Source organism: Neltuma alba, unplaced genomic scaffold, assembly GCF_004799145.2.
Source record: "Neltuma alba isolate B1F8T4 unplaced genomic scaffold, ASM479914v2 tig00013209_pilon, whole genome shotgun sequence".
Classification (NCBI taxonomy): domain Eukaryota; kingdom Viridiplantae; phylum Streptophyta; class Magnoliopsida; order Fabales; family Fabaceae; genus Neltuma; species Neltuma alba.
The window spans coordinates 55,038-82,675 of NW_021637514.1; the positions used below are offsets into that span (position 1 = coordinate 55,038).

A 27,638-nucleotide genomic window follows, 5' to 3' on the forward strand; every position below is an offset into this window, starting at 1 on the left:
GTGTGCTTGGTGTGAAAATTCTCACGTTTGAGTTTCAACATGTCGAATTGATATGACTAATCTGAATATAATCATGAAAAAAGTCTTCTACATAAATATAAACTAATTGAGTCATTTCAACATTTGGGATATACAAGTACTAGTTTGACCAACAGAGAACTAAACTATTTACGCTGGTCAACTGCGTGCTCTGTTTCTGTTGATTAAATCTCTGGGAAAAACCCACCGTTCAATTTACAACTACAACGTCAATCTCCTGCTAACGATAAATAACAAAAGAGAAGTTCATATTTCCAAATTTGAGAATATCTAGCATGTTTATGTTCATATGTGGAGAGGGGTTTGTCCTTACCTTGTCAGCAAAACAATATTAACTGATTAAGGATTATATTGTCACTGATAATGTCCATTGCTCTGAGATTAGTATTTGGGTTGGGTGAGAGCAGTCCAAGTGTCCACAATATGATCAATATTGATATCATATAAAAATTTATCAGGAAAAAAAGAAGAAGAAAGAAACAGAGGGATGGCTTTTATGGAGAAGAATGTGATACTTGATTCTAAACAGAAATGATATGTTTTTTCCCTAACCTTTTGAAAGAAAAGACATTTTGATAATTTTTTTTGTCATTCTTAATCCAATGAAAGGAACTCATACACCTATCATACTTATGGAGAGTCAAGCTCACAGTTTAAGACCTAAGGGAGGTGCTTAATGTCATTGGGCTAGAAGGCCCGGAAAAAGGACATTTCTATGAATAAATTTCAAAATTTATATACAATTAAAGAGCATAGACTGTAATGATATTTTCATATTCCATAAGACTTTATTGTCACAAAATCCCTACCAGGGATTTTATCATCATTTTCTCATTTAAAATTGCTAAATCATGGCGTCAGACATCACTCAATCGCATTATCAAGTTAATATAAAAAAACTTACAATTTCAACACATCGTTTAGGGGCCGTGGCAGAATGGCAGCGACAATCTGTTTTTATATATGGATATATAACTAACAGGCAATTTTTATTATGCCCTTTGGAATATTTATTTATTCAAAAGTGGATATGCGTCTTTGTCTTTCTCTTGTAATCAAAACAAAGTAAACAGATTATGATCATAAGATAACTAAGAATGTCTATTGCATCGGAATTGATATTTCGGAGAGAAATCCAATTGTGCACAGCCTGATAAACACTGATATCAGATAAGATTTTTGTAGAAGTCTACTACTGGTTTTTTTTTTTGGGGGGGGGGGGAGGACAGTCACCACATGGCAAAAGTTTTGTAGATATACTATATATAACTAATTGTAGTCATCTCAAGGTTTGGCACGTAACTTTTTTGTTTTTTTTGGCCCGAGATATGAGAACTAGTTTGATTAACAGAATGTCAACTATTTGCCCAAGTCGAACATTGCAGGCCATGCTTGGTTCCAGTGACCCTTCTAGTTCGCCATGTAATTTCAAATTCTGGTGGAATTCCATCTGATTGTTGAATTAAGTATTTTATGAGAAATCCAAGATTTCATCTACAGGTACAACCTTAACCTCTGCTCAACGACGATGAACTAAATAAAAGAGAAGGTTACATCTTAAGTTGAAGAATTCAACTTTAGAATTGGTCTAAAGAAGGAACCGGTTCTTCTGTGTTTTTTCCCGTCTTTTTTTTTTTTTAATTGTTTGATGTTTCTTTCAAAGAAGTATGGAGACAATGAATAACATAATTAGTGAGCCAAAAAGTTGGCATTTTTTTTTTTCCAAAAGAACAAGGTAATTTTGGAGTCTGCAAAACCTTTCAACTCTTCAAATGCAAAAGTTGGCATTACTTCAACTTTTGACTCTTGCAGTTCTTGTTCATTCTCAGAACCAATCAGGTTGGCTAATCCGATCTTGCTCATCTGACTGCAATCACATCTTCATATTTCTTGCAAATGAATCATTGAATCTTACCCTTTTTGCAGGATTTATCAGTATTGATTGTGGATTTGTGGATAAACCAAGCTACACAGATGAAACTACTTCCATCTATTATACTTCAGACTCCAACATCATATCCACTGGACTTAGTCACAGCATATCATCTAAACATAAGACGCAGACCCTTAAAAAGCAGTTCCGGAATGTTAGAAGCTTCCCAGAAGGAAGCAGGAACTGCTATACTCTTGCTGCTCCTCAAGGAAGGAGCAGAAAGTTCTTAGTGAGAGCCATGTTCATGTATGGAAACTATGACGGTGAAAACTCTCTCCCCAAATTTGATATCTATCTGGGAGCTAAATGGTGGGACTCCCTGACGTTTCAGAATGCATCTGAGATAGTAACCAAAGAAATAATTTATGCTGCTTCATCAGATTACGTTCATGTGTGCCTTTTTAACACCAACAATGGTAAACCTTTCATATCAGTGTTGGAGCTAAGAGTTCTGGACAGCAATGCCTATCTCGCCAGCTCCCTGCAGCTCTTGGCTCGGTATGATATAGGGCTGCAGGATGGGGAATCAGTCAGGTGAGTCATTACATCATGAAAATCTAACTAACAAAGAAAATGGGAAGAATTTCATAAGATTAGTGCTTTCTAATTAAGAATTCCATGGCTAGGTCAAGGTCTATATTTATGGATGGAAATAGGATTAATGGACAAAACTGAAGATATCTTCTTAACAAGGAACTATATTGCAAGAAAATACCTATAGTTGAAGAAATAAAAGATGAACCTTTCTTGGAAATTTGAGTTTCAATTTACTACTCACTGATGTTTCACCCAATGTTGAAGGTACCCAGATGACATCTATGATCGAATATGGACACCTTTTAACTCAAAAGACTGGAGACAGATAAATACATCACTCCCTGTAGACGAAGGATCATCATCATCCGACTTCATAACTTACCCACCTTCCACTGTCATGAGAACAGCAGCAACTCCAGCAAACGTCAGCAACAAATTGGAATTTCGCTTCCAGCTTGGGCACAATCCCTCCATATACAACGCATACTTGTACTTTGCTGAAATCCAGAAACTCCAAGCAAACCAAATCAGAGAATTTGACATATTCTTGAATGGAGACCTTTTAATGGCTGATATCAGTCCTTTGTACCTTAAAACCTTGTATTATAGTAGGGGTATGACAACTCAACGTTGGCTTGATGTTTGGATCAATACAACGGATAGATCTACTCTTCCTCCTCTTTCAATGCCATTGAGATATATATGACTAAGGACCTCTCTCAGTCACAAACACAGCAAACAGATGGTATGTTCACCGGTTGCAGTTTCTTCAAGTATTATCATGATTATTCACAGTTCTTTATTTCATTTGACTGGATTACTTGTATTATAAAAGTTGATGCAATCACGAACATCAAATTATCTTATGGGATCAAGAGAAACTGGCAAGGAGACCCTTGTACTCCACGGGCATACTTGTGGGACGGTCTTAACTGCAGCTATGATGGATCTGGCCTCCCAAGGATCACCTCCTTGTGAGTTTTGAATAAAATAGCCCTGAAAAAGTTGAAGATTTTACAGTTTGAATTCTCCCTTTAACAGTAGTGATGAACTTCCATACTGCTTTGCATTCAGGAACTTATCGTCTGGAGGATTAACTGGAAACATAGCTCCAGACATATCCAATTTGAAGGCGATCGAGTACTTGTAAGTATCTCAATTTCTAGAAAATAATAACTTACAGTTGAGGATCCGTGAATATAATTTATTATCATTTTAGGGATTTGTCAAACAACAATTTAGTTGGAGATGTACCTGGTTTCCTCTCTCAGCTGCAGTTCTTGAGGGTTCTGTAAGTAAATTGTTTCAATTTTCACCTGGGTTCTTAAATTCCTCATAAAAACATGTATATTCTAGAGAACAAGATACTAAAACTGATATTTTTTGTTTATTGAAGAGAACTGGAAGGCAATCAGCTATCAGGAACAATTCCTACAAAACTTATTGAGAAGTCAAAGAATGGATCACTTAAACTCAGGTATATATGCTCCTTTTGAAGTTTTCATTTAGAGAGAAATTCATTTTTCTTAAACTAAAAATTTAGTCTCTTAAACTTTCACCCTTTCAGTTAACGGGGATGCCACTCTATACCATTTTCTCTTGTGCAAGAATGGAATATGCAGCCCTAAATTCCAAAATTCTCAACTCCCAAAGGATGGATAATTTTAAGTTTTATGATTGAAGTGAGTGTTAGTAAATGAAGTGAAAATGGTTGTATTTTTTTAATTCTCTTAGCTAATTTGAATAGTACCCCATAACTTGGGATCTTGAGCATACTTCTAAAATTTATCAATAAATTCCCTAAAACTTTAAATTGGTGTAAATAAACCTTGTTTCATTAGTCAGTTTGATATTTCACTACATTTTTTGTGCAAATAACCATCTTCAACCTCGGCTTATGGGTAAGTAATCCTTTTGGACTTTAGGTCGTGTGAATGTGCGGATAATTCTTTTGAAGTGTATGCTTCTACTAGTGAAATAACTAACCGATCACAGGAGAGTTATCTGCACAAATTTATAATCTCAAGGGGAATTCGTTGTTCAGTGTTGGAGTTTAGAAGTAATCTATCATATCTCAAAGTCAAGAGTAGCTTTATACAATCTAGCATTTAATTTCTGTTCAATTTTAGAAGCGCTGGTTAAGCTAATGCTCTTATCATCAGTTGTTCTTTGGTAGATTGTTGTGTTATGACTTGTTCAACTTTCATTTTAAATGCAAGTTTTGGCGGAAATCCAAATCTTTGCTCTTCAGAAGACTCATGTAAGAGTAGGAAGGCAAGGTTCGTCATTCCATTAGTGTCATCACTAGCTGGAGCCTTCATGCTGCTGGCAGCCACAATTACTTTCTGCATCTCCAGAAGGAAAAAAATAGGTACATGTCTAATGTATTCTATTGGTAAAAATTCAAGTAAGGAGGCAAAATTTTCTTTCTTGGGTATAGAAGTTTTAGACCAATAAATAAAAAAGTCAGACTGCTTCTAATGAACACAGTCATCCTATTTATCAAAGGAAGTCTGACTGTGTTCTGCAAGACAAGTAAATCAGAAAGGAAGGGGGGTGTTTCTTTTTACTGCATAAGCATACTCTTTCTTATCACACAGTTCCCATCTATCCAGTGAAGCTGAGTGCTTATTCCAGAATAAACAAAGAGCTAGGGCTGAAGAAACAAGAATTCACATATGCTGAAGTTTGTAGCATTACCAACAACTTTGAAAACGTTTTGGGAAAAGGAGCATTTGGAACAGTGTACCACGGCATCATAAATAACACTCAGGTTGCTGTCAAAATGCTCTCTCCCTCAGGTCAAGGATATCTGCAATTTCAGGCAGAGGTATGGTAACATATTGAGTCTTCATCATAAATATATCATGCTATCAAATCATCTTATCAACCAATTCTACATGCATTCATATAGATTTTGAGATACCTTCAGATTCATACAAACTGAAGTTACCACTTTCTGATTAACAGGCAAAACTTGCTAAAGTTCACCATAAACACTTGACTTCTCTGATAGGATATTGTGACGATGGCACCAACGTTGCCCTCATCTATGAGTATATGGCTAATGGCGACTTAGCCAAGCATTTATCAGGTATTTGCCATATGATCCCTCGAGTCCATAAAAAATTTACTCCTTATAAGGAAGTTATGAAGAGACATTAAACAGCCCGTATATAACTAAGTATATATCTTAAGGTGAAGTTTGAAAGTTGATTCAAGAATCAAATCTAGGTGTATACAACTGAGCAAATTTTTATGCAACTTATTTTAATGCAGAGAAAAATGTAAATATCTTGAACTGGAAACAACGGCTACAAATTGCAGTGGATGCCGCAGAAGGTTAGCAAAGAAATAATGTTTCCCTTAATTTCCTTTTGAACCTTCCGTTTATGCAGCAAAGGTTTCTTCACTTCTAACTGTAGGCTTGGAGTATCTGCATACGGGTTGTAAGCCACCGATTGTTCACAGAGATGTTAAGTCCAAAAACATCTTACTGAATGAATTTTTTCGTGGAAAAATAGCTGATTTTGGATTGTCAAAAATCTTTCGTGATGAAGATGATACGCATATATTTACTGTGATAGCTGGCACCCCAGGATATCTTGACCCCGAGTAAGTTTTTGCTAGCCCTCTAAGCTACCTAAGCCGAATTAGTCATATATTCTTCTTGTGTTTTTCTCTTAAGCCATAGGTTAAGTTGCAGTTTTTCTGTCATGCAGGTACAATATGTCAAACAAGTTGAACGAAAAAAGTGATGTTTATAGCTTTGGGATTGTTCTTCTTGAGATAATCACAGGACAACCTGCCATAGCCAAGACTGAAGAAAAACCTCACATAGTTCAGTGGGTTAATCTCATGCTAGCTGAAAGCAAGATTGTTGATATGGTGGATTCAAGATTACAGGGAAACTTTGATATTGATTCGGCAACAAAAGCACTGGACACTGCAATGGCTTGTGTGGCACCTTCTTCCTTAAACAGGCCAACAATGAGTCACGTAGTGATGGAATTGAGACAATGTTTGGCTATGGAGATAGCCCGTGGAATTCAAAGTCAAATTGATTACTCATTTGGTCGAATCAGTGGAGAGAGTTCTTTGGCTAGATAGTCATAGTTCAGTGCTAAATAGTAAATACATTGTGCTTTCTTTGTTTCAGCATGGTACATAAAGAGAGAGCTTCTGTGGAGACGAATTCGATTAGTAATTATGAACAGACATAATATTGTATTTCCAGAATCACATCCCATGTTTGTACCTTAAAAAAAAAAAAACCAGATATAAATTAAATAATTAATTAATTAAAAAGGAGGCCTATAAAATTCTCCATCGAGTTTTGGACATGAAACTGGATTTGGTCAATGGATGAAGAGCCCAGCAACAGCCCAAGCCTAACTATGATTTTCAAAAAGACAAATTGAAGTTACCTTTCCAATCTTTGATATAAGACCTAATTAATTAATTTGAGTAAATTAAAAATATTTGCTAAATTAATTAATATGATATATTTTGTCTAAAACATCCTAATCATCTTTCTTATTATTGTTGAGGAAATACCAATAGAGTTAATTTGGGAAAAAAATTAATAAACACGTAAAATAGGTCTTACATATAAGATCAATATCAACTTTCAAATTAGATCCTACATTAAGGACAGAAGGAGTATTTAGCTTCAGTTGATTGTACCAAAGACAAAAACTTTAGTTGACACTTGTAACCAGGAAAAAAAAAAAATTAGTTGACCCATGTGGTTCGCCATGTCAACAACTTCTTGCTTTGTAAGCACCAACTTATCCAACGTGGCTTTTGATATTAGTACATCATTAGCCTTCTTAGCTTCAATTAAACAACATTTAGTTAGGATTATGATGGAGAGACTAACAAATTAAAAGTATTACTGATATATGGTAATAGCAATAGCGAGGGTAATTAGGTAAATAACGAGAAGGGTAGGTCTATAAATAGGATATGAAATGATGTATTGGATGTGGATTGAGTTGATATTTTACTGTTTAGTTCATTTCTCTTCTCTACTGTTATCAATGGCATCAGAGCCAGCCTTCTGGCTGCCACCTCCGATGGTCGCCGGAAGATCGATCTTGTCGGCAATCACTGCATTGCTCCAATTGAAGCAAGAAACAACTCTACTAGAGTATCAAGAGCAGTTTGAAACTCTTCTGTCACGCACACACTTATCAGAATCAACAGCCATCGACATCTTCATTAATGGACTTTGTCCAGAGATCCAAGGAGTTGTTGCCTCCTCACTCCAACCACTCTTGCCAGTGCAATGCGTTTGGCTGATTTTCAAGACTAATATGGACCACACAATCGAGACCTCGACAATGAACACAGAATAGGTGAGCAAAAGGAGTTCGAGATCCTGAATCATGCTGTATCGGAAGGAATAGAGGAAACATCCGGTGAGATTTCTAATCTCGCCATTACTGTTGCTAAAGACATGAGTGATGAACTTCTAGAAACAGAGGCTGTTGAGGATTTGAAGCTGAATGCAGCTGATTCAAACAAACACGTGCCATCTGAAAATGACGATGTTGCTGCGGACGTGAGCGATCCGACTCTAGTCGATGAAACTGACGCAAATGAAGAAGGAAAACTTGAGATGGAAGAGAAGGTGGGAGCAAATCGAGAATTGACAAAATCAGAGCCTCTGCTAAGTCATGAAGGTGCCGATGCGCTTCGCCGCCATGGTTTTCTCTATTTGCATCGTCGAAATGGTCGAGCGACCCGAGTACTGAACTCCCCACCTCGCCAAGGTGTGCCCGATAACACACCCTCAATCCTTTCTGCTCGACTGTTTTCTCCGATGACCGCTTCTCCGTTCATTGTTGGAACTAGTTTTTTTGAGTCATTACGATCGTCTTCGATTCTGGACCCTAAGTCTGACCCATTACGGGAATCACTTGGGATGAAGACCAAGCCTCAGCTGCCCTACTCGTTCATGATTAGCAGTTCGTTCTCAATGATTGCAAGCACGCCTCTGTCTTCTGCATTACTGTCCTTCTCAGCATTCCAGCCACCTGTGTGTTATCAATCATTCTCAATCTCTCCAATTAAGCTGCCGAGTAATGCAAATACCACACGCAACTTCAATTCTGACTTAGCAATGCATAGCCATGCTAATCCTAATCCTTATCTTCCTCAGCCATCACCTCACTCACCAAAGCTGTTCACATCATGGGTTCGACAATGGAGTCTCAACAACACCTCAACCTTGAGTATGTGGTCCCATCGTTCTAGCTTTTTCAAAGAGAATTCTTCTCCCTCTGGGTTTCAAATTTCGCTGGTGCAAGGATGGGAAAGTTGCGATGAACAACGTTGTATGCCTCCTTCTCCACCGCAAGTATTCTTCTCCTCATTCATGCGAACTCCTCTACCTTCATCCGAGCAATGCGCATCACTCAGCAATCACAGGGGTTCCGACCACATTGCTCGGAAAGTGATGTCGATTGATGATGGCAAGAAACGGATCTTCACGAACGGTGTTGACTTTGCATTTGGGTCGGGTAGAGATGCCGTTGGAGGAGATGGGTCGGAAAAAGCTGTGCAAGTAATCATGGGCGTCGGATTATTGCTGGGAGTTACTGAATTTGTCCCCGCGATGTGCGTTCACGAGGATTGGCTCCAAAAGTGGTTACGGTGGATGTCACGTGGCAGCAAGCAGAAACCTATTGAAAATGGGGTTCATCCTCATGGTGCTATACCCAATAATCTGGATACTGGTTAGGCCTTTAACGTATATGGGTCCAAGGGCTTGTGGATGGATGTGGGGTGCATGTTATATGTCGCAATGGGGATCATCACATGGGCTAATATGGAACGTGACAATGGGGCCTTTGGACTGACGAAGATTGCAACATGCTTGGGTTTTGATGTCCACTAATTTTTTCCTTATTTAAAAAAAAGAAAAAGTCCTATGCTAAATCTATGTTTTACTTTCTGCTTTTGTACTGATCCTTGAGGACAAGTATCTCTTGTTGGGGGCAGCATATTGATATGTGGTAATAGCACTAGTGAGGGTAATTAGGTAAATAACAAGAAGGGTAGGTCTATAAATAGGATATGAAATGATATATTGGATGTAGATTGAGTTGATATTTTACTGTTTAGTTCATTTATCTTCTTTCCTATTATCAATTACTGTAATAACCAATTTCTAACCTAGGTGAAGTTTAGAGATTAAAGATTAACTTCTTTCGTAAAAATAATACTACCTTCTGCTTGTGTGTAAGTTAACACAAGGGCAACAAAAAATAAGCAATGCTTTTTTTTTCTTGGAAACAGATAAAAAAAATGTTGGTAAACAAAGTCCTTGCCTAAATAATTTCAATCCAATTTTCTCAAGAATTGAAAAAAGAAATAAGTTATATACATTCTATTATATCAGCATATGCTACTAGACATGTTACTTTGGTTGCTAAATATAAAAGCTAATTAAATATTTAATTTGATTGTAAATATAAAATCTCAATTTATTTTATCTCTTATATTTACTTATTTATTTTCTCAAAATAATCCTCATGTGGATTACACATGTTAGGGAAGACATCACCAACTTATTATAAAAAACTAACTTAACTAATTTTTTTAATATTAGCAAATTGGTGATCTGGCTCTTATATTGAGGATCGATAGTATGAGTCAACTAACTTATCTAAAATATGAATCAAATTCAAATCTGAATCAACAACTATGACATAAGTATGTGAAGAATTTGATGAATCAAAGCAGTATGTGCAAATTGCGAAACCATACAAGAAAAATAAAATAAATGAGCTCAGCAAAAGATATTTTTAGAAGACGCAAGTTAGTTGTATATATGAATGGATGCCATTTTTGTTGATTACATCAAACACAACATGAAATTTTGGTCGTTGTGTCTTTCACAACAAAATTTCTATTTTTATTTTAGTAAGAAATCCCCAACTACCCCAACAAATATGGCTTCCTTAAGTTTGATCCAATCAACGTCAACACGCGATCTACATTATTACACATGAAAAGACACATATACTGTATCAATTAATTTTTTTTTATTTTTTTAACATTAAAAGAAATTTTATAATCTGCTTTCGTCAATAAACAGTCATATATTACCAATAATGATTGAGTTGAATAAAAAGGAGTTGACTCCTCTCAAGTAATATAAGCTTGAAAATTCAAACTTTATAAATAAAAAAAATATCTTTTTTGCCATCATAAATATTTTAAAAAAATCTTGCACGTTCAAACAACTACTCTCAACTTGAACTATAAATACTCAAATCTGACTTGGTAATAATAGATTTTAGATAATATTATATACTACCTCCGGTCCTAATTATAAGAGTTAGTTGACTAATTTGAGAAGATTAAGGAAAGAAGTTAAATTAGTTATTTGTAATAAATAAGTGTTATCTTTTCTAAAATATCCTTGCAAATTAAATGTGTTGGTTAGAATTATTATTGTTAGAAGGACTATCTTAGAAAAAAATTTGTAAATATGATAGATAAAATGGATTAAAGTCTTATGTTTAGGACCAAAATAAAAGTCAAACAAGGTCTTATATTAAGGACCGGAAGTAGTATATAATAACTACATATGCTTCACAAAATTTATATATTAACTGTCATAATACTCCTCCGGTCCTTAATATAAGACCCATTTAACTAATTTGATTAGATTAATGAAGTTAGGTAAGTTAGTTAATTATAAGAAAAGTGACACATTTTTCCTAAAACACCATAATCATCTTTCTCAATACCTCATCTTTCACTTCTACTTTACTATGGTTGAGGAGATATCCATAAGGGTAATTTAGAGAAAATTGATAAATATGAGAAATGGGTCTTATATTTAGGACCAAAACTAATTCAAGAATTGGGTCCTATATTAAGGATCGGAGGAGTAATTGGTATCAAAAACAAGTTTGATGTTCCACCTCATGAACACGAGAAGTTGAGAAAATAGCACTTTATCACTTAACAAATTATTGATAACAAACAAGGTTTAGCTTGATGATAAACCAAATTATTTAACTCATAATAAAGTAATAAACTCAATCATAATAACAAAAGAAACCATTGTATACTGGAAAATATAGTTGGCCTCTTAAGTTCACAATGAATTAATGGTCAACCAAAAAAGTAGAATTAAAGAACTCTTAAAAAGCATGACAGACAGAAAAAAGGAAGAATAATAAATCTGTAACTTTTATTGTATGTGATGGAAATTAAAACCGCATGCAGAAACAGTAACATATAGGCATGTGCAATAGAGTGACTAATAGTGAAGATAAATCTTCGAGCCTAATTAAAATAATACAAGTTCTATGGAAGTAGCACAAAATAACTTATCGTCGTAGCCGTCGTTATCATAGTCATCATCATTAAGAATATCATTAGGTCCATTATAGCGTTTTGAGGATTTTGTAATCTTTAAAAAAGACAGAGAAAGAGAATGACAGAGAGAATGTGGTCTGTTTTGGCTTTTTTTTTTTTTTTAATATTGTACATAGTGGCTATGACAAACACAGAGGCCAAAAAGGAAGAATAATGGTAGGAAATCCACGTGCTAAGCAATGAGTTTTGAGGTTGATATTCTCAAGAGCACGCTTTGGGTTGAATCAAGGAGACAGGACCACTGACTGATCAGTCTCACGTTGTCTTAAGAGAATGTCTGTCTTGCATTGGTTAGCTAACATAAAGCAAACCACATTCATTAAATTAATTAAATACCTCGCAGAAGACAAAGATGAACTTCAACCAAGTGCTTATACCTGTTGCATTACATTAAACTACTAGTATGATTGAAAGTTACTATCACTTTCTAGAGATCCCTTTATCTTAATCATAGGTGCTATAATTGCTTGGACTTTTTGTATGCTTAAAGTTTATCCTTTTTTGAATCACTTCCTTTTCTGCTTTCATCCTCACTTATAGTCTAATCATGTCCAGTTCAGCTTATAAGAAAAGATATTATACAGTGTAACAAGAATTCGCAATTTTCTCATGCATGATTAGTTATGGTAATAGTGAAATTTAACAACACAAGTCATTGAAGATGTGGCGAAAGGAAACTAACATCAGATGTCATTCATTAGAATTTTCTTGCAGAGTTTGACAGAGAAAATGAAAATGATGATCTGCTAATATTCTTACTAGCTACAACATTGGAAGCAGATAACCATTTTGGCTTTGAATTTTAATGTTCGATGTGGTAGCTAGGGTTAAACTGCCTGGGAAAAGAAGGGTTAAAAGAGTAGGCAATACTAGTAGGAGGACAACTCATAGCCTCAACTCTGCTTCCTAGACTCTCTAGTGCTTTCACTTGTGACCTTAGAAACTTGAGGTAATTTGCAGCTTCATCAAGCATTGAAGCAGTGTCCATCTTGCTTCCACCGGGAACCAATTTCTGCAAAACCCTAATTCTTTCACTTATTCTCTCTCTTCTCAGCCTTGCAGCCACAGTTTGAGGATCTGTTGATATCCTCACGTTCTTCCTCTTTGGCTTCTCCACCACCTCCATTCCTAAATTCACAGGCCTAAACGCTGCAGCCCTGTATATCATCTCTTTCATTTGTGCTATGGCATCTGGGTCTGGTTCTTCCATGGAAGATGATGTTGATGAATGGGGCTGCTTGAAATTGATGTTTGAAGAAGTTGGAAGCTTAGAATCCCATCTGGGTCTTTTGGGTTTTGGTGGATTGTTGTTGTCATTCTCTTTAATGAGCCTGAATGAACTTGAACCACCTTCTTCAATGTTGAAGTAGGGATATTGGTCAAAGGCATCATCAATGCTCCTTTTTGAACACTTAGTCTTGGTGGATTCTGCGATTTTTATAGCTTGATTTGCATAAAGATCTGAGGAACCCTGAGATAATGTTTCATGGTCAGCATTGGTAGCATTAGTAGTACTCTCGGATTCACTTCCTCCATTGTTATAATTAAAGCTCCATAAGTTTGATCTTCTGCAATCAGATAAGATCATGGAGACTCCATCATCTTCAACAGATGTGTCTGTGTTGCTATTTGTAGCTGAGAGCAAGCAATCTAGTGACTCAGCAGAGAAGGTACCATTTTTTGAGCCATTATTGACAAGTTGTGGATGTTGGTGGGCCATGTTGAATTCTGGAGGATCAAAATTACCAAATGGGTTATTCATACTGTAAGATCCACCAGCCCAGCTGGACCCACCTACTAGCTGTGACAGATTTGTCTTTGAACTTGTAGTAGCTGCTAATTCTGCTTCAGCTTCCGATAATTGAACCATCTCTTTGATCAATCCTTTTCCAGAATTTGCATATAGATGATGATGATGACGACCCGTTAGAGGCTGCATCTCTTGCATTGGATTATTAGGAAAGCTTGGATTCAAGCTTGCTTCAAGCTCTTCTTGTTCTATATTGCTCCAAAACATGGGCAGGTTCTCCACAGCATGTGAGGCATCCCAACTTAGACCATCCATTGATAAGGACTAAATATAACTTCTGATACAAATTTCAAGAATTCAGAGATCTAGTCAGATGAAAGTTCATTATTTGTGTATGCATGAGTATGTGTATATATAAAACAGACCCGATTTAGGTGTCAACTATATAAGATAAATTACAATGATTAAGCGTTGAAGGACTTACCAGTTCTAGATCTAACTGCTGTCAACACCAGAATATGAATTCAAGAGCTAGCCAACTCAGGAAACCAGGTGTGAGTCTTTAACGCGAGAAACAGAGCAGAACATAATTGATACCCAACTTTTATATATATGTGAGCTTCTTTTGATTCAGAATATGATGAAAACTGTAATAAAATAAAAGAAAAACAACCAAAGCTTATATCAGATATGGAAATTGAACTTTGAGCACTGGACTATGGAGCTTTTGGTTGATTGTGTGTTTGAGTGCGTGCGCGTATAGAGAGAGAGAGGATACATCTAAGAACCGAAAGACAGAGTATACAAAGGAAAGAAGAAAGGATGTACCTTCATGAGTTGCCATGGAAGACCTGCAGCAGAAATGATGTTAGTTTGTTGAAGAGAAGCTTATATAAACAGGAAGAACAAATGGTGTGAGATTTATTTAATAAGAAATATATTGGTACTTGGACAACTGCGTCAAGACACTATTAATAATAAATAGGCACTAATAAAATATTATAGTTTTGAAAAAAGATAAGGCTTTTTGGGTCAGATGGGTGCGTTATGTGAGACTAAATTTTGCAGATGGGGAGCATATGAATGAATGAGATAGAGCAGAGAGAAAGAGAGAGAGAGGAATTTTTGAATCTGAAACTGGTTATTTATTAGCTTATATATATATATATATATATATATATATCTTTATGTTATTTTTTAATCACTTGTATTCTTTTTAAGGGGGTAAAGGCTCTGACCTCCTTTTGATTTGTTCTGCATATTGCAAGTTCTCATGCGCACTATAAAGTTGCAGTGAAAATTACAGGGAAAGTGAGAGCATCTTCTAATTCTAATACTAATATCACTTACTCTTTCCAAAAGATTTCTGTTTTAATCATAGTTTTAATCATGGCCTGTGATGTTTTCACTTTCTGCTACATTCTTGTAAACTTGTGACACACACATATTTATATAAAGATAATGGGGTCATCTTTCTACCACTCATCAAAGCATTCAAACTGAAAGTGAAGGCTTTGTGGGACTTCAAGAGGAATCTATACTGATAAAATCAGAATCACAGTACAGAAGTAAAGATTCAAACTTTCTGCAACCTAACATTATTTTCTTCACATTTTTACGGAATTCCTTTCTGGGTACATCTATGCAAACCCAAGTTCTCTTTCAACCTGGATCTTGCTTACAAGCATATATCTCAATATTTGTTCACTAATCTAGATAAATAGTTTTACTAACATGGGTTTTTTCAATTCATGAGATTGAAAATTTCCACTATCAGTTAAGGAACATTAAATTCCTTCTGCTATTTGCTCAAAAAAAATTTTTTTTTTTTAAAAAAAGTATGAAGAAGAAGGCAAGTTGGGTATACAATTCTTTTAGCTAAGTGCACTCTCAAATATGCTGAGATGGGTCTTATCACATGCTAGCCATCATTACAGCTCAGTATGAATGGGTTCCAATGACTTTTGCTAAACAAATCTCTGTTCTTATTGTCAATATTCCTCAATTCCTCCCCCTTGTTATCTAATTCAATTCAACAAAGAGCGTAATAAAAATAGAATATAATTTAAAACAAGAGATATGATTTTGCTTTTAATCCATGTCCAAAATTTTGACCTCATGGTAGTTAGACAACATAGATATGGTCTCTTTAGTTATGTTGTGAGAAGCTCAACAAAACGGTTTAAAGGGCACAAATTGATTGACCAAAATTTATCTAAAATGTCATTCATGATTTCAGCTTATCGAGATCTTGTTCCCTTCCCTCTCTATTAATGAAAATGAAGTTTGAGTCAACTATGTTGGCTTTTCTTTTATTATTATCAACTTATTATATTTTAAGTAAATAATATAACTATTATTAAATTAATCACATACCCTTTTTCCAAAAAACCATACACATCTCAAATCATCTTTGGTAATTATAATTGTTTTGATAAAAAAAAAATTTACGGAGGAGTTAATTCAACTATCATTTACAATCATTAAGGAGAATAAACAGTTATATGGCCTCTTTTATCTTAAACAAAATACACAAATGTTTATTTATTTAATTAACAACATAACTTATGAAACTACATGTTTCTTAAAATTTTAAGTTTAGTAGTATTTGGATGTAATTGCAATTTATCTTTTGCAGCACAAAATGACATTGTAATGTATTCTTTTTGCCAACATAATGTATCTTTTTAAATCTTAAAAAATTATTTTTTTCATTAAAATGATTAATATAATGTAAATATTTTTCCCAAGAAAATAAGGAGGAATAATGTATGCTAATATAATAATAAAATACTTGCAAATTATTGGGAATTGATGGTTTGACCCTGAGGCAGAGTGTGAATGAGGGCAGCCTCAATGGAAACAATTTCGGTGGGCCCTGACATCTGGGCCAAGTGGTCCATTTGGAAACGAGAACGCGTGTAGAAATAAATGAGAAAATTTCCTAACCTGAGATGAACCAATATTTAAATTTTTGAAGGACACTGCATGTATATTTAATAGTGTTTTGAACAGGATTATTTTTACTGAAAAAAATGTCATTTTAATTTTAAAAAAAATTTGTCAAAATCATAATTAATGAATGTCCGTTCTGTATCACGCCCCTGCCTTATTTCAGGGTCATTCTAGTGGACATGAGCTGTCTTATCCCTAAAAAAAAAATTTGTCTAATAGCATTTTTTTAATATTTAATATTATAAAATAATTTAATTTCAAATTTCTATAAAGAATAAGTGAATAACTCTTCTAGTATAATCTTTTACTTGTAACATTTGGATATCTAATTTTATTAAAAGAATATTAAGTTCCTTTCACTCCATTCAAGCTCTAATATCAAGTATTCAGTGATTTTACCTTCTTTTTTTTTAACAAAAATCATTTTCTCATAATGATATTATTGTATTATTATATACAATCAGGTAATGACAATTTTAATGAACACAAACTCATTTCTTTCAGTTAAATATTTTTTAAATATAGTAAATGATAGGCTTATGCATAGCATTAAATTTGAGTTAAATTATATATTATTTTCAATTTATAATTAATTCAAGTTTATTTATACATATTAGATAGACAATATAAAATATAGATGTGTGGATTCAGTTTAGATGGTTATCCATTAAATAATACATAAATGAGACGATATTGTCAACACGTATATTATTCTATATTCTATCATTAACTAGATTAGCTTCATTATTAATTTCTTGTTTTAGTTTTGATTTTAGCATTAATTTACAAAATTATTTACCTTAAAATAGGCAATTTCAATAATATTCTTGTTTTGTTTTATTTTTGAGATAAAAATATTGGAATTAAATATATGTGTTACACTTTTTTTTTTGTTGCCACTCAGTTCACCAGAATTTTGTTCCGGTTACATCTGGATCCGACCCACGTCGCACACTTGGCTATGGTGGATAAGTCTCCTAATAGGGATTTCTATATACGTTGAAACTCGAACTCGAGAGCTCGTTTAAGCGGTACCAAGCCGCTTATCATGTAGACCAATCCCTGCAGGTATATGTGTTACGCTTTAGATAAACGGTACCCGTTTTCCAATTTGAACAGTGCATCCTCACGTGAAGTCAGCACCCTTATTCCTACGTGGCAATCTTTGATTGGATATAAATGTGATGAGATAGACGTCGGTCACATGGAATGGAATATCAAAACGGAGAAGTTGTAGTCAGGAGATGGGACCATGTGATCCATCTGATCCCACTCCTCTTCCTTAAATTTATCTTAACGTTATCCTGATAATATTATTTTATTCCCTCAAATTTTATGTTCTCAGGGTCTATTTCAGGTTTAATTCAGGAGGTATTTGAATGGAATCAAAAACATAACTTTAAAAATATATTTATGGTATAAAAATAAATATGTAAAAGAATTTATTTCGATTTAAAAAAAAAATTTTAAAAGCACTTTTTACTAAACCCAAATACCCCTCAATAATAGCAGCTCTAACCCTTTTTTTCCCTTTTATTTTCTATCTTCAAATATATATATATTGCTTGCATGAGTTTTTTTTTTTTCATTTTTGTCAGCAAGTGTCAGTATAAACTAAATTTTATGTTGAGAACTAGAAGTAGACACTAAGGACTAAAAGTAGTACTCCTCCAGTTCTAAATATAATACCCTTATACATACTGGTATAAGAGTCTTATATTTAGGATCGGATGAGTATCTTATTAATAATTAGGAATAATTCAATTAAGGATGTGCATAGGTTGGGTTTCACATAATCCTGATTTTCAAGGCAAAACACATTTTTAATGACAAAGGGCAATATTGTTAAAATCATCACAATATTATTCTTTGTCATTAAAAATGTTGATAATCAACATCACTATTTTAATACCTAACATTAGTTTTTTAACATTAAATGATAATATTGTTACAATTTTAAATTTTTAGAGTAAATTTGCATTCTAAAAAACTCTCAGATACTCAACACTTTCGAGTGAAAAACTTTCTAAACAAATTTTATACTTTAACCTTTATTATATTTGCATTTTCTTGTTGAATATGTGATAGCATCCGAGAGCATATAAATAAAAGGGTTGGTACAAAATGGAATGGGCAGAATGTGAAGATGAGAAGATAGGAAAAGGTTACGATGCGATGTGGTCGCCATCTATCTTTGAAAAAGGAATTTACATATCTATGACTTGTCCTCGTCGTCCTACAAGCAAGTTCCCCCTTCCCTCTCCATTTCTCATATACAAGCATCCATTTATAGGTGGGAAAATAGAATGATCCAACTCACTATTTTTATTTTTTGAATTGTGGAATCAAACATGTGATTTCTCCTTATAACTTTACTAATTAATTATAGTATAAGTTCATTAATCACAATATATGTGAGTGCGGGTGTGATTTGTAAGTGCTTCTTCCTGCATTCAAATTTAAGAGTGTCGTCAAATAAAATTGTCAAGGAAAAATGAGGTAAATTTCCTCTTATCAATTTATGTAGAATATAACATCTGTAATCAAAAGATTTGCATTGTATGATGGACGCCTAATTTTATGAATTAACTCCTATTTATTATTATTTTTTATTGTCCAAATCATGAATATCTAATGACAAAAATCAAAGTAGTGAAATTGAATAACAAAGTAAATCTTATATTAAGAATGAGAAATAGTGTATTATATTTTATGCTAATTCTACTTTGGACTAAAAGGTCTTCCTTCATAACCATAGTATGTTTTCTAGGCGTAAAGTGGAAGAAAGGGAATTTTTCATAATTGGGATTTCCAATAAGATGATATTTTCCTTTTCATTCTTATAGCAACGAATTATGATGAATAGATTGAAGATACCTTCAAACAAAGAAAAGGAACTTTTTTTTTGGGGGAAAAAATTATAATATATTGATACATGAAAGCAGATTACAAAATTCAGAAGGATTTGTATTATAATCCCTCCTACAATTTAAGTCTCATGTAACATATAAAACTGATAATGATATAGTGCGGGGAGGGACCAAGATCTTAAGACATAAACACATCTCTCTATTATTCGAAGATTTTGAAATTCATTGTCAGGGTCTTGTAATCCAATTACCACTAAACAGCTTAAAGTTTTTTTAACCATGAGGTGGGAAGTTGGAATATTCAATTGGAAAAAAAATATTCTTCTCGTCCTATTTATAAGATACTTTCACCATATTTCACATAAGTTAAAAAAAATCTTAAATTGTATTAATTTTTTAATTTTACTCCAATTTAATATATATACCTTTTAAAAAAAACTATTTACACACTATAATAAATGAAAGACAAAAAATAGAGAGAGAGATTTTGAAATCCAATAGACAGAAGAATTGTCAAGAAATTTTTAATATTGAAATACTACATCCGCTGCTCAATATAAGAGCTAATATGAGTTAAATTTCATCATAAATAAGAGATCCTAATCAGTTTTATTTCTCTTATTTATCTAAACTAACTCTAAACCAAAAAAAAAAAAGAAGAACCCTTTTTTATTTTTTTGAGCTGAGAGCCATGACTTATCTTAAAACCCATGTGTTGTTTCATAAGGATGTTCGTATACAAGCCTTGTCCATTTTAATTACTATCTCCGATCCCTAATATAAAAGGTAGATAATTAATTTAAGTAAATTAAAAAATTAGTTATGTTAATTATTTTTAATAAATAGGCATTGTGTTTCTTAAAATATCATTGCTCATCAAGTGTATTGGTTAGAATTACTAGTAAAACAAGGATATCTTAGTAAAAAATAGATAAATATGATAAACAAAGTAAATCATAGTCTTATATTTAAGACTAAAATAAAAGTCAAACAAGTTAGTAGCATCATCCGATTTCCACACCACGTGTCCTGAATCAATAGGAGGTTAATTACCATGTGATGAAATCGATTAATCAAGTCAAGCTTTTTTGACATTTTCTTTTAATTCTAATCATTGAAACTATGAAGTCATTAATTGCATCGAAACTAAGATAGGAATTAAGCTCCTTATTGGGTATATGTTTCAAATAATTTTCCAAAATAGAGAAAATTAAATTGAACATTATCCTCTTTAATTAATTAAGTATAAAAAATTATTATATCTAATCCTAATTATAAGACATCGTTTGTAGATCATAAATGAGATTTTATAACTATGGCCAAGTAGTAGTGGTTAAAATTTAAAGGTTAATATTTTTAATATCTTGACATATATAACTAAAATACATTAGTGTAATTATAGCCAATTCAATACTTGATGGCAATATATATATATATATATATATATATATAACTAGTTCAATACAAGAAAGGAATATATCTAAAATTATTTTCTATTATAAAGAAATAAAAATATACATCTTAATTATAAGACCTCGTTTATAAATTACAAATGAGATCTTATAATTTGGACAGGAGGTAGTAAATGACTTTCTACAAAATTTTAGATTGGTTCTTAACTTGAAAAAGTTATTTCATGCTAAAATCGCTAACAATAAAATAATGACAATGAAATTCTAAATGTTGATAAAATAGAAAAAGTTATTTCATCCTAAAATCACTAACAATAAAATAATGACAATGAAATTCTAAATGTTGATAAAATATTCTCACATGCTAACATATTAAATTTAATTTTTCAAATAAGTATGATTATTACAAAAAAAAATGTAACATTGAAGATTTTAAGGTTAAAAGACTGAAAATATATTTTTTTTAAATTAAGGATTCAAATGAAAAATTTATATAAATTAAATGACCAAATGTATACTTCTATCTTATAAATAGAGAGAATTACAATGAGGTCCTAAGGAAAAAAAATTACAAAAAAAAAATCTCAGAGTTTATCATTTTCTATTCTAAGACTTATCATTACAAGCTCCTCAAGTTGTTATTAAGACTTTTTAGTAATTTTTTTTTTTTAGACTTGATTGTAATTCTTCCTTATAAATATGCAATTCTTGTACACATGACAAGTGATGGGAGTATAACATTTGACGTCCTACTTTTTGGTCTAAAAAGGAAAAAAACATTTGACGCTCAACAATGTGCCTCAGAAAGATTTTGTTTTTAAAAGTACAAATTATCTGCATATAAAATACGTACGAGATTTGATTTGCTAGTTTGTAATTTGAATCCAATCGTTGCATTGCATGGAAACCAAAACCGAGTTTCATGGGATTCATACGTGTAATAACTAGTAAGATTGACCGAAGTTACTGTCGAAAACAAAAAAAGATTGACCGAATTTCTTACAGCTTCAACGTGTTGTTATGAAGCAGTCTCTTCGCCTTGCACATCGCCAAACACTGCGATATGTGTAGAGAAGAGACTCGGTCACTGCCTTTAAAACGCATTTCCCAATCTTATCTCGTTCAAATTACCAACTTGCTCCTATATTTCAGATATCATTTACCTTGATAATGGTGGTTTTGAAGCTAATCTCTGTGACAGACTTAAGGGGACGAAAAAAGAGATTCCTTCATCTTCAAAAGCTATTTCCTTCACTGTTAATAATACGCTTTTGGTCTTTTCCCTGATATCTTGTTTGATCTCTATATACGGTTTAGCGAAAACTTCGAATTTTGAAAAGTGGGTACTTCTTGGTTTTTCTTCCCCGCACCTAATGGTTTATGATCAAAAGTTCTATTTCTTTGAAGTGGATTGATCTGTTTTTAGTGTTGTTGATATTCTCATTCTTTGATTTTGTTCTTTAAGGACTGTGTTTTCCGGAAAGAACTTGTTTTCTTAGAGAAGGTTAAAACTGTAATGCTTTCCAAGTGTTTGTTAGTTTTTCACTGGACCAAATTTTTTCTGAAAAGTATACACACGTGAGGTCTTCCGAGTTTGGTGGGATTAAGAACTTTTTGGGAGTGGATTAGGAGTGTCAGGAAGGAGAAGAATGAAGGGAGGAATTGAAGAGGTAAAGGAGATCAGCCCAATGTTTCCTAGGCTGCATGTTAAAGATGCAGATAAAGGAGGACCAAAAGCCCCTCCAAGGAACAAGATGGCTCTCTATGAGCAATTCGCCATCCCTTCTCAATCTCTTGCTCCTGGATCACCACCCAAGTTTCCTCCTTTGCTAGCAAAAAATTTCCCAGTTCCTTCATTGTCTGGCAAAGTGAGTCCATTAATGCTGCTCAAGGTTTTTCCTCAATTAAAAAAAATCCAAGCTTTCTTCAATTTCTTCGATGATACTATACAGTATACACAGTTTGGTTTTCCTTTTTCCCCCATCACAAAATCTTTTGCAGTATATAAATAGTAAGATCAATTGACATTATCACTTAAAGATCAACATTTTGATGCACATTGCATTGTGTTCACACCTTGCTGTCGTTTTGATCTGAATGGCTATACTGGGTCACACAGGTTGGTAGCAGTCAAGGCATCCAATTCTGCAACTCTGGTGTATCTTGTTATCTGGCTGAGAAGATTCATACTTATCAATCCAGAGCCGTGAACTTCAAGTTGATGGTAAAACCCATGAAACCAAAGAGTTAAGATATTTTGAACTACATGTTCCTATCGTACTGACTTGTAAATGCAATGTTTCAGCCAGATGGTCCCATCAGCTGTAACAGTTCTGTTAAAAATTATGAGCATGGTGATGCTTTGGTAACCCCAGTCTCTGCCCGTGGGAAAAATTCATGCTGCAGCATCAGCCAGAATGAGGAAGATGAGGACAAACTTCCTCACTGTAAATCAAGCTGTTCACTTATAAGTCAAAATTCGTTCAGTAAGAAGGTGAATTTAACTAGACCCATAAAACTTGTGTCAGCAAGATATGAGAACCAGATAGACGATCATACAGAAGTCAGTCAAACTGATCTGCCGGAGGACGGGTCTGCTCAACCATTAGCTGGTTTTGGTGATATGACAGATGAATCATCAATCTCATCAGTCAAAATTAGAACTCCTAAACAACTAAAGAAAGCACATTCATCTTTTATGGAAGACTTTAGAAGTATTTCAGCAGACGGCTTGAAAATATTGCAGGGTAGCAATGGCCTGACCAATGAAGAGGTTGAAGCCTATGGGGACAAAATCAACCTTAGGGATGGTTATTTGGAGAAGCCGGCAACAACTGATGTTCATAAATGTCCTGATGTTTTAGAATTAGGTAGAAATTTCTTCTGGGGCAAGATCGATGGGCATAAAAATGAAGATACGTATAGACATTATGATGCTATGAGTAAGAGCATCCCAGACTATGCAGTAGGTTTGAAAATCACTCCTGATGATGTTATGGGAGTCATAGGGGAAAAGCAATTCTGGAGAGCAAGAGCAACTATCATCAAGTAAAGTTTCCTGTCTGCTAGTGTTTACTTATAATTCAGCCTTTAATTCTGTTTACCATTAAACTATTATGGATTACATAGCTAAATTGGTTGCTAGAGTTAGTGTTCCCAGAAAACCATGAGTTACTTAAACTCCTACTTGTGGACTTCCTCATCTCCAAGATGATTTGATTGTAATTTTAGTCCCCCTCTAGAATATAGAAAAATATAGCAGCTTATTGGTGTATGCTACAGGTGAAATATCACTTGTTTCACATGAATGAAATCATTGTCTGCTTAGAAGTTGCGTCCTACGAATTTAAAGAGAAATTTGTTGGTATCCTTGGAGAAGGCAACTGTGTTTTTTAAGATTTTCAAAACGATGTATAGGCCTTGTGTTACAGATTTACAGATAAAGGGAGTGAGGGGAGGTCATGGTCGGCAATGGAAGACCAATGTTAAGCTTATGAAAAGAGAGAATTTAATTAAATTTATTTTATATTTTAACAATTATCTTTAATTTTTACAAAAAAATTGTATCAGGATTTTTATCCTATCTTATCTCTCATATGGGTTAGTTTAAATTAAGTAGCTATAAAATTATTTAGAGCTCAGACTTTAGCCTACTGAAAATTTGATTGAGACTTGTTATCATATTTGTCCCTTAAGTTTTATTCTCCCTCTGCTCTCTCTCTCTCTCTCTAAAATTGTCTTACTCTCCGCCCTCTTTCTCCTTCTTCCTTCCCCCTGTTTCCCTTTGTCCTGTATCAATTTGGTATTAGAGCACTAGTTTGCCCTAGCATGAAGCTCATAATGCGAGGACTTGTTAACTTCTAATGTCCAGCCAAGAGAGCAACCTTTGCAAAGAAAACTTCTAAGAACGGCATGCACACAAGAGGCCCAAGAGGGAAGGAAAATCAGTTAATAACTGATTTGGGAGGGAAACTTCTAAGAATTAATGGAGGCTCCATATAGCCATTATATAATACTGTTTTACTGAGGTTTAATTCAGCCAGCCGTTAGTTCCTTTGGCATGGTCCGTCTCCGACTCTCCGTCACACTATATCTGTTTAGTCTTATGGGGTGAACCCCTCATGCAAGACTAACACAGAACAAGAAAGAGAGAGAGGAATTGATGGCAGTGAAAAAGGGGGTTTTTCTTTTTGGTTTAACTGGTATTTTTCAGCATTAGATAAATCAATTTCATTGGTATTAGAGATAAATAAGCAACCCACCTATAGCTACATTATCCTAAACTTTTTTACACAATCCTAAATTATTTATGATGCCTAATTCACTCACAAATATCATACAAATATATTGCTTAAAAACCCAAACTATTACTCCCCGTTCTGTACCTTCTTTTTTTTTTAATTTTAATCTTGAACAAGTGATTCGTTATTTAAAGTCAATTGATAGATTTTTGCCCTTTCACTTGATTATTATTTCTTTGCTTCTTTGGTTCTATTATGCACTCTACTTTGACCTGACTGTGGTTTCTATTTTCAGTCAACAGAAAGTTTTCGTTCATCAAGTGTTCGAGCTGCATAGACTGATAAAGGTATTCTCTGTTTTTCCCATATATTACGTTTGCCTGCTTGTGTGTATTTCATGAAGAAATATCTGGCAGCAGGCACTATTATATGTCACTTATGAACTTATAATAGCGTTTCTTCATGTTTGTACCCCGATGGCCTGTTTGACATGAAATGGAAACAGGAAAAGGAATAGAAACGGGAAAACTCAATCTCATGAACATGAGAATCTCTTTTGGACACAATAAAATTCCTTTTTTGTCAACTTTTCCTATTATCTAAAGATTGTTTTTTATGTACCAAACACACTGTCAGATTCTGGGATGTAACTAGAATGTTTCTTCAATCTAAAGCAGGTACAAAAACTAATTGCTGGGTCACCCAGTCTCTTGATTCAAGATAAGCTTCTATTGAGCAAACCTTCGCTAGAAGAATCGGCTCCCAAGAAACTACAATCTGACTACATCATAGAACAACCATCCTCAAACGCCAAACTGAACAACACTAAGCTTGAGAAGCCTACTCCTGCTGAATGTGCTGAAAATATTTTACTTCCCCTTCCTGGGATCAATAGCATGAGCAAAGCCCCCCCAAGTGTTCAGCTTCCAAATTATGGTCATCACTCAGGAAACAATCAACTAGCCCTTCCCGCTCCGACTAACAACACCAAACCATCCCAATGCTATATCTACCCAGCACCAGGAAATCAGTGGTTAGTGCCCTTCATGTCTCCTTCCGAAGGCCTTGTATACAAGCCCATTGTAGGACAATGCCCTCCAAATACAGGTTTGATGGGACCAGTATATAGTGCTTGCAACCCTATAAGCCTCACCCCAGGAAATAAGGATGTTCAGGATGCAACTCATGTTCCATATGTATTTCCACCATGTGGCCCTGCCGTCATGCATCCATCATCTGTATCTGCTTTTGCTCATGAGCAAATAAGCCCTCCCCCCAAGATGCAATCTAAAGGTACTACTGAAAATTACCAATCAACTGGAGTTGTCAATTCTGCCATATTGTACCAAAGTTCATCTAACATGTCCAGCCAGATAAGTCAAGTGATGTCAAGACACGTTACAAATGATAATCACACGTCAGAAGATAAAGATTTACAGACAAGTATAGGCAGTAGTCCCCCAAAGAGGATGAAAGGGGACGCACTTCCTTTGTTTCCTATGGCACCAACATTTTGGGCATCATCAGATCAACAGAAGGCCCAAGCTGTAGAAGGAAATCAGCCACGTATTATCAAAGCTATACCTCACAATCCCAAGTCAACAATAGAATCAGCAGCTAGAATATTTAGGTCAATACAAGAAGAAAGAAAATATTTGTGATTAGGCTAATCAATAGCATGTCATTTCAGTTCAAATAGCCCTGTAGTCCACCAAAGAGGACAAAAGGGGTGCACTTCCTTTGTTTCCTATGGCACCAACATTTTGGGCATCATCAGATCATCAGAAGGCCCAAGCTGTTGAAGAACATCAGCCATCAATAATCAAAGCTATAACTCACACTCCAGAGTCAACAATAGAATCAACAGCTAGAATATTTAAGTCAATACAAGAAGAAAGGACACACTTCTGACAGGTATATTTATACTATGCCATCACAGTTCAAATATTCCTGCAAATGTGCTTTCTTTGTTTCCTATGGCACCAACATTATGGGCATCATAAGAACATCAAAAGGCCCACGTTGTTGAAGAACATCAGACACAAATAATCAAAACCATACCTTTCAATTCTAAGTCACCAAGAGAATCCGTAGCTAGAATATTTAGGTCGATACAAGAAGAAAGGAAATATTTGAGATTAATCTATTCTATATTATGCCATTTCAGTTGAAATATTTTGGTAATATTCCAATTTTGTTCAGTAATTATTTTCCCCGCTACTTGTCTTGCTCTACCTTCTTTAGCAATTTGCATTCTTCACAAAGATCTTTCATTTGATTCTAATATCTTATGATTAGGTGAATCGATATGGTGAAATACGATTCCCTTTTGTTTGAATTAACTTTTATCAACAGGACGACTTCGTGTCTGTTGATTTAAGAACAACTTTAAACACTAAGAAAACCAGAACCGGCGAAACACAGTACAACATACAAAGATGGTTTGAATTTAGTGAATATGTTGGAAAAGCTAACTTCACCTGCCCATAAGTATATTTA

General features: G+C 34.2%; 2 protein-coding genes and 1 pseudogene across 2 annotated transcripts; 2 read left to right on the plus strand and 1 right to left on the minus strand.

The window, feature by feature from the left end:
* Positions 1-1,391: 1,391 nt before the first annotated feature.
* Positions 1,392-6,619, plus strand: LOC114735467 (probable LRR receptor-like serine/threonine-protein kinase At1g05700; annotated as a pseudogene).
* A 6,094-nt stretch (positions 6,620-12,713) lies between these two features.
* LOC114735469 (transcription factor bHLH87) lies at positions 12,714-13,976 on the minus strand. Its single transcript, XM_028923171.1, has one exon. It carries the CDS (start codon positions 13,974-13,976, stop codon positions 12,714-12,716), a length of 1,263 nt encoding a protein of 420 aa, XP_028779004.1.
* An 8,571-nt stretch (positions 13,977-22,547) lies between these two features.
* On the plus strand, positions 22,548-27,433 carry LOC114735470 (ELF3-like protein 2). The gene is made up of 5 exons (XM_028923172.1): positions 22,548-22,766; positions 23,018-23,122; positions 23,204-23,946; positions 25,435-25,486; positions 25,817-27,433. Exons 1-5 carry the CDS (start codon positions 22,548-22,550, stop codon positions 26,798-26,800), a joined length of 2,103 nt encoding a protein of 700 aa, XP_028779005.1. The 3' UTR covers positions 26,801-27,433.
* The last annotated feature ends 205 nt before the right edge of the window (positions 27,434-27,638 follow it).